General features: G+C 36.6%; 1 protein-coding gene across 2 annotated transcripts in view; it reads left to right on the top strand.

Moving 5' to 3' along the window:
* LOC103470212 (hexokinase-1) overlaps positions 1–6,495 on the top strand; it is a 27,672-nt gene extending 21,177 nt beyond the window's left edge. For both annotated transcript variants that reach the window (XM_008418463.2, XM_008418473.2), the window contains 5 exons: positions 395–494; positions 2,597–2,780; positions 3,221–3,376; positions 4,275–4,508; positions 5,577–6,495. In XM_008418463.2, the coding sequence (XP_008416685.1) occupies positions 395–494; positions 2,597–2,780; positions 3,221–3,376; positions 4,275–4,508; positions 5,577–5,727 (825 nt within the window). In that variant the 3' untranslated portion in view covers positions 5,728–6,495. The remainder of the gene's footprint in view (positions 1–394; positions 495–2,596; positions 2,781–3,220; positions 3,377–4,274; positions 4,509–5,576) is intronic.
* Positions 6,496–8,824: the final 2,329 nt, after the last annotated feature.

Below are 8,824 nucleotides of genomic sequence, written 5' to 3'. Positions count from 1 at the left end.
GCCTGAAGTAGAGTGGGTTATAAGCCTGAAGTAGAGTGGGTTATACGCCTGAAGTAGAGTGGGTTATAAGCCTGAAGTACAGTAGGTTATAAGCCTGAAGCAGAATGGGTTATCTAGAGGTCGACCTGTTACTGTTTCAATGTCTACCTTCAAATATTTACATATTTCTAAGAAATCCAAGTCATAAATTACTGATGGTGGTATTTAAAAAACATTTTTGAGAATTATCCTGTTATTTTATCTTCCTAAAACAAACAACTGACTGAGGAGAAAATATTAAAATATGTATTCTGCATGGCTACAAGTGAACTTCAGACTTCAGCTGACCTCCTAAGTGTTACATGAACACATTTAGCTGTACTTCAGTCTTTAACCAATCGTGCTTGTGCTGTAGGAGTTTGAGCTGGATGTGGTTGCCATAGTGAACGACACCGTGGGAACGATGATGACCTGTGCGTATGAAGAGCCAACATGTGAAGTCGGACTGATTGCCGGTGAGTGAGCCGTTTACGTTTTTTTTTAATTTTGGTTTCCAGATGTTTTTTATACATTTATTAAGAAAGGGTTAATCAGTAAACAATCATGAAGTATATTATTAATTTGTGGTTCCATATCTGAATTATTGTATAGAGCATGGGTGTCCAAAGCGTGGCCCGGGGGCCGTTTATGGCCCTTAGACTGATTTTGTGTGGCCTACAGATGTAGATGGAGACTTCTAATTTGTAATCAGGGTAAAAATTGTTACCAACATAGTTTTCTTACACAGAAAAATGTAAAGTATAACACAAAATATTAGTGTTTTTCTAACAAAGTTTTAAGAAAAGAAACTTTTACTGAAAACTTTGCTGCACCCAGATCAACTTTTATTCCTTTTTAAACTTGGCTAAATGTAGCAAAAGTTTTAACCCAAGTGACCCAAATCCTGTTCTTATTACTGAAAATACATTTACTCAATCGAGGCCAAAAGAAACTGAAAACTAAATGTCTTTCAATACAGCAAATGTGCAAAATTAAAGTAGTAGTAAATAGTAAATTTATGCCAAAAACTTCATTTTTAGATTAATATCACAAAAAACTTGGATACTTCTGAATTTCAAATGTCAAAAATATATTTTTAAATTTTTTCTAGAAAATGTCCAAGTTTTCTAATGAATTTCTGAGATTAATCACTAAATTTTATGACTACAATGAGTCTACAATTTTGGCCCAGATTGCTCTCTATACCAGGTAAAGAGGTTTGAGGCAACATATAAAAACCAAAACTAAGCCTTTGTTTGTGACACAAAAGAAACCCATAAGATTTCTGTATAAAGTTAATACAAATTTCTTTATTCAATAAAATATCTTGAAACTAGGAGATTTGGTTAATTTAAAAATGTTATTAGTTACATTTAAAGCTATAAGGACATTATTGCCAATTAATTTACAAAAGTTTTGTATCTTAAGCTCAATGACATAAACAACTGAAGGATTTCAAAAGTAAAACTGTGTGAACTACCGTATTTTCCGCACTATAAGGCGCACCTAAAAACCTTCAATTTCCTCAAAAGCCAACAGTGCGCCTTATAATCCGGTGCGTCTTACATATGGACCAATATTGAGCCACAACAGGTCTAGCAACTACGGTAAGCAGCTGCCGACTTCATTTTCCCCCGTAGAAGAAGAAGCGCACGGTGCATGCTGGGATAGTTGTCATTGTCAGAACGCTGGTTTGTTAATAAAGTTAGACTGACCTATCCACCTACCGACCGTCTAGAATCAGGTCGTCTGCAGGTCATTTAGCACCACGTTCTCCACCAACATGCTGTGCGCGAACGGAGAAGGGTGACCATCGTCCGTCCGGCCACGCCACAGTCCAGTCACGGAAGGCTCTCCTCACCGACCCGAGTCGGACTGTTTTGTTGACATTCTTTATGTCAACAAAGTGGCTTTAGATATTCATCCGGGGTGCTTCGACTAGGGTTACCAAGGGACCAGCCCCTATACATTTAAAGCCGGGGGGTTGGGGAAAGAGAGACAGTCTGCGGTGGCAGCGTGTCGGTTGGTCTGTGTTACCCAGAAAGCAGTTGAACACAATATCGCAACACCAACTCCGTGAGTGAAACAACGACTGGGGCAGCCTACTATATAAAGTACTCGGGGACCACTTCTTTATTATTACACATCCACATTTGTAGAGTACGGAACAAATCGCGTGGCAACCCAAACTGTAGCGTCTATTCTATGCGCCTTATATATGAAAAAAGTTTAAAAAAAAGGCTATTCATTGAAGGTGCGCCTTATAGTGCGGAAAATACGGTACTTTAAAACAAACGTGCATTTTGTATGGACTAAAATTATGGAATAATTTGAAAAAATGCTCCACTTTAAACCAATTAAACAATACACATTTTTGGGTTAACATGATATATTGTTTAAAGCTTATATTCTTAATTTAATGTCTGCGGCCATGTAAGAAATGTATTTTGTAGTTATTGAGAAAAGTTTCTCATGTAGAGTAAGTGTAATAAGACAATGTGTTTCTACATTGATGATGTTAAATTGTTAAACTTATTGATTGATTGAAGCATTTTAAAGTTGCTCTGTATGCTCTCAGGCACAGGAAGTAATGCCTGCTACATGGAGGAGCTGAAAAACATCGAAATAGTGGGAGGCACCGAGGGTCGAATGTGTGTCAACATGGAGTGGGGGGCGTTTGGAGACAACGGCTGTCTGGACGACATCAGGACAAAATATGATCAGGCAGTGGACGAAAACTCACTCAACGAAGGCAAACAGAGGTCAGGAGGTCAAACACAAACCATGGAAAGTTAACAACACTTTTAATTAGGGGTGCACTGATTTATCGGCATCCAATTGATCTGTGCCGATTTCTTTAATTTTAGTGATCGACCGATAATTACACCAGGTCATTTCTACACATTTATAGTTACCAATAGTCACCCTACTGTTGCCAACTCTGCGTCTTTCTTGCTATATTTAGCGACATTTCACACAAAATAAATTGGTATCGGCCAAAATCATAATCAGGCTTTTTAAAGATTGTTAATCTGCGATCGGCCAGAAAACTGCAATCTGCGCACCCCTACTTTTAACGAGACTTTGAGGTCAATTTTCCCGTTTAAAAACTTACTCTAGTTCATACTCATGATCAAAATAATCAGACCGGTGTTTGATTTTCACAATGCAGTAACCAAAATCTCTTTCTCACGCCTGTCAGATATGAGAAGATGTGCAGTGGAATGTATTTGGGAGAAATTGTGCGGCAGATTTTGATTGATCTGACGAAGCGTGGCTTCCTCTTCCGAGGACAGATTTCAGAGACACTGAAGACTCGCGGCATCTTTGAGACCAAATTCCTGTCACAAATAGAGAGGTTAGTGAATCCGTCACATTTAATGCCGACAGTTTTCCACAAACTGCTCTTTCATGTAGAAAAATACATATTTAAATATTCCTAACAAATTGTTGCTTGCACTTATTGTGAACATGTTGAGAAAATTCACTGGGTAAAAATTATGTCCCCTCTTGCTTCGAGTGCAAATATCTTAGTACAAAAAGCAAAGAAGACCAAAAGCACCATAATAAGCAATAAATCAATTATTTGTATGATAAATTAAAACAAGGTCAATAATTTTCATTTGCATTATATATCATTTTTCTCTTTTTCTACCAAAGTCTGGATGACTGAAGTTTTCATTTTGGTCTCAACTGGTCAATTTTTTGAAGGACAATTTTGTTTATACAAACTCTATAACTATTTTTTTATTTGTTGTTTTTGTTGTTTTGTTTATTTATTTTGGATATTCCAGTTCCAGTGTTCCAGTTTATTGATCTTTCAGAATCTGTTCTTACATTGTTATAACATTATCATAATATTACTAGAAAATGGTCTCAAATGGTTTATCGCAATAACTTCTGGGACAATTTATCATCCAGGAAAATTTGTCCTTATGGCAGATCTTGCTTCTAGTGCAAATATCTTAGTACAAAACTAACTTGTACATAATGTTTCAGCAAACAATAGGAGCTTGTTTTAAGTGAATAATTCTTGGAGAAAAGTTTAACACTGGAACAGGGTTAAAATGTCCACAGAAAGCAACATTACAGCCTAGGCTCTCTGAAAGGCAGCATTCAGTGAGACAACACATGAAAGAAAGAAAAGAGACGCTGTGGTGTACGATTACCTCTGCCTCTGGGAACAGCTGAGACGTATCCAGTGACTGCGCCGCTGTTGCGTGACCTCTGACCCTCTCCCTGTCTCTCCTCCACAGCGATCGTCTGGCGCTGCTGCAGGTCAGAGCGATCCTGCAGCAGCTGGGACTCGACAGCACCTGTGACGACAGTATTATCGTTAAGGAGGTGTGTGGAACTGTGTCCCGCCGCGCCGCTCAGATCTGCGGAGCCGGAATGGCCGCCGTGGTGGACAAGATCCGTGAGAACCGAGGACTGGACCACTTGGACATCACCGTGGGTGTGGACGGCACGCTGTACAAGCTGCACCCACAGTAAGACCCAGATTACAGTGAACAATCACCTACATCAAGATGGAGGACCAGCACGACGCCAAACAGTACACTGCAAAAGCACAAAGCCTTTCCAAGTATTTTAAATCAATAATTCCTTAATATTAATGAAAAAGGACCCTTTCCATTGGCAGATTGTTTTAACCAGAGTTGGGTACTAACTAGCTATATCTACTCAGTTGTATTCACTTGAGTAACGTTTTTGAAAAAATGTACTTTTAGGAATATTTTTACTACGCTGTACTTTTAACTTGAGTAATTTTATTATGATGTATCGTTGCTTTAAAAAACAAACATGTTTTAACCAAAAACTCACAAATACAGAGACACAATTGCAGTTTTTGTTTAACTTTCTTAAGTTTTTTATTGGAAGAAACTGATTTGGATTTTTTTAACCTGAATTTATGTTTTGCTACTGATATGAATTAATGTCATGCTTGTCCTTAAAATACCAAAATTTCAAGTTAACTTTATATTGTGGTTCGTCTAATGATGTAATTTTTAAACATAAAATTCTTGCATTTTTAACATGAAGTGATTAATAATTTGTTCAGTTACTCAGTACTTAAGTCAACTTTTTACCAAATACTGTTTTACTCTTACTTGAGTAATTTCTTGGATGGCTACTTCTTAATTTTACTTGAGTAAAAATATGTTGAAGTAGTGCTACTCTTACTCGAGTACAATTCGGGATACAAATTTTGCCCACCACTGCTTATAAAATGGGAAAAATATATTTTCATAAGTGATATAGTAGACTACTTGGTCAGTAGGTCAGCTTACGCCCAAATATTCCCCTGGCCTTCAACACCAGTTAAAATAATGATTAATTCATTTTAGTTTTTGGGTAACTGCTGCAACTGAAACCAAGTACGTCTTGGTTTTTATTCCTATTATTATTATTTTATTGGTATTTTACTACCAGTTATTGTATTTTTTAAAATATAAAACTAAACTATAAGGAAAAACTCAAAACCCTTATCCATGTTTGCTGTGCAGGTTTTCTTTAAAGTCTCAAGTTTTTTCTCATTTGAGTTTTCTTCCTTGCAGCTTCTCTCGGATCTTCCACCAGACAGTAAAAGAACTCGCCCCTAAATGTGACGTTAACTTCCTGCTGTCGGAGGACGGCAGTGGCAAGGGAGCTGCTCTCATCACTGCCGTGGGCTGCCGCCAGAGGGAGCTAGACGCCCAGCAACACTGAGCCGCTCTGTCCCGTTTGTCCACCACGACTTCCTGCTGATCACTTCTCACTTGCACAGCCTGAATCCATTTCCCCCCATCGCCAGCCGTGACTCCACCTCTGCCCCACCTGCAGCCAGCGACGTGCTCCACGCATAGTTTTAAAACCGAAGATGCAGATATTTATAACTCCAGAGGCTTTATTATTTCCCTGTTTGTATATTTCCCTTCATAGAATAACTCTAAGCTCCTTAGGTGTGCAATATTTGTGTCGCTGATTTTATTTTTATATGGAGGCAGATATTTAACTGTTTATACAGCCACTTTAGGTCCAAGGATGTTGCGCCATAAACTAGCAAACGTGTGCACTTTTTATATGAGAGCTACAGCGGAAGCGTTTCGTGTAATTTACAAATTAAAAAATGAATTGTGAAACTTGTTTTCAACAGGTTCAAACAACAGCTTTACAAGGACTGGCTAAATTCACCACACAAGCACAAAATCCTACCAAGTATTTTTGCTCTACTTTCTAGCGAACAATGGAAATGAGACAAAACTAACGTCACTCAAATTTTATTTGTATGGAACGTTTCATAAAAACACAAAAATACAAAGTCATAGAACAAACAGTCAATAATTGAAGCGTTACATTTTCTCATCGTTATTAATGTTTCATTGATTGTTAATCAAAACCAACTCTAAACAGGTTTTGGTCTGGATTTAAAGGAGCTCAGTGTTTTGGCTGTTTTGCAGTTTTCTTTAAGTGTGTTCCAGATTTGTGGTGCATAGAAGCTGAATGCTGGTTCTCCATGTTTGGTTCTGGTTCTGATGACACAGGGAAAACCAGAACCAAAACACCTGGGAGGTCTGGAAGGTTGCTATGACAACAGCAGATCTTTAATGTTTTGTAGTGCTAATCCATGCGGTGGTTTATAAACTGATAGCAGTATTTTAAAGTCTAAACTTTTTAGGCAAGATATAGCAGCTTGTTTTAAGTCAATAATCCCTTAATATGGATGAAAAAGTTCTGGCAGATTATTTCACTTATAACAAACATTTTCCATATAATAAGTGAAATAATCTCCCAGTGGAACTACACTACTAAAACACAAAACCTTAGTATTTTTGGTCTGGTTTTTAGTGCAAATATCTTGAACTTGAAATAAGACAAAACTAACTTTCATGTAGCTTTTTAGCAAGATATAGAGGTTTGTTTTAATTACATGACTCCTTAATATTGGTGAAAACAATGCTTGTTCCATTGGCAGATTATTTTACTTATAACATTTTTTCATTTTCTAAGTTAATTTATCTGGCAATGGAACTAGGACTTTTTTATACTAATATTAAGGAGTTATTTACTTAGAATAAGCCCCTATATCTTGCTGAAAAGTAACTTTCAAGTCAGCTTGTCTTATTTCCAGTGCGTTAAGACATCTACACTAGAAACTGGACCAAAATCACTTGGTAAGATTTTGTTTTTGCAGTGTAGCAGTTTTTCATCAATATTAAGGAATTATTGGCTTAAAACAAGCTCATGATATTGCTGAAAGGTTAGTAGTTTTGTGTTATAAGATATCTGCACTTGAAAGTAGAGTAAAAATACTTGGTAGGATTTTGTGTTTTTTGCAGTGTTGGGGTCAAATGCAAGAGTCACGGCTGTTCTAATCATCGTATTTCTATGTGCAACATGCTCACATGACGTGTTTAGGCTACTAACCTGTTTGTGCAACTGTCATTGTCGCTAATATGTTTTAATTATTCCTGCTGAACCACATCACTTTTTCCTGAAGGGTGGACAAGGTAGAATCTAACTGACGTTTTAGAATATGTTATTGGTATTTGTTCTTTACTTTTGCTGTTGTGATGAATCTAAATTCTATTCATCATGTGTGCAAAGAATAAATGTCTATTGGGTCCCAACAACAGAGGATTTAAGAGCGCTTCTGTGTGTAGCTGTGGCTGAGTGTCTGTGTGTCCTACTGTGATGACCTGTAGCTTTCAGTGTTCAGAGCTCTGTGGAGATTGCATGCCTTACATCAGCCGAAACAACAGTACTGAATCCCTTTGTTTATTTTTACTGCATTTAAAGACTTGTGACCAACACATCCACCTACACCTCATTAAATTATGTTCTCTTGTGGAGTAAATCTTGTCTTTTTCTTAAACTTTTAGACAATTAGAGGTACAAATTTACACATTTAGGTAGTAAATGTGACATGGATTGCTACGTCATGAAGCACTAATTCCTTGATAAAATTATGAAGCAATGTCAAATATCGGGAATTGGGAAGAGTACAGATAAATGCCAAATATTTGAAACCAATTTATTGTAATTGCAGCTAACAATTATTTTAGTAATGGATTATTCTGTTGATTAATCAGATTTAAAAATTCATCTGGTGTCCAAACGGTTAGCCATTAGGGCCAAAAATGTCGAGTTGAAAGTACTTGACAACCAGAATATTAAAAGTGAAAAGATATCTTTTGTAAGACATTTATTGTTTTTATCTCTTCAATAGAGGATATTTTAATGAAGAAAAGTAGTGGAATCTGTAAATAATTGCCTATCCAAAATATAAGCACGGTCTTGAATGTTTAAAAATGTTTACCTGTTTTAAATGACAGGTAAACATTTTTTTTAACCATTTTTGGTTTATTGTCCTCATATTTATTTTACTTTGTCTAGTTTTAAGATTTTGTTTGTAAAAATCTCGAATTAATCGCAAATTCACTACATTGTTGAAGTGTGGACCGAAGGGCCAAACAAAATCACGCAAAGGGCCACAAATGGCCCCACGGCCACACTTTGGACATCCATGGTTTAATTACTGTTTAGTTTTGGTTTAATTACAGTTTAGTTTTGGTCTAATTACTGCTCTGACTGTGTTGTTCTTTCAGCAAATGGTCTTTTATTAAGTCTGTATACTCCAGTTAACGATTAATTGGTTACCAAATTGGTTGACAATTATTTGAACAATCGGTTCATCACGATTAATCGTTTTATCTCTAAAAGAGATTAGAGGAGATCTTTTCGAAATCTCTCATTCAAACTACAATTTCACTTCTGAGCCAAATCCAAATAACATTATTGTGAATTAAATTTTAGTCTTGACCAA

Source organism: Poecilia reticulata, linkage group LG1 (genome assembly GCF_000633615.1).
Source record: "Poecilia reticulata strain Guanapo linkage group LG1, Guppy_female_1.0+MT, whole genome shotgun sequence".
Taxonomy (NCBI): Eukaryota; Metazoa; Chordata; class Actinopteri; order Cyprinodontiformes; family Poeciliidae; genus Poecilia; species Poecilia reticulata.
This window is presented reverse-complemented; position numbering and strand designations above follow the sequence as displayed.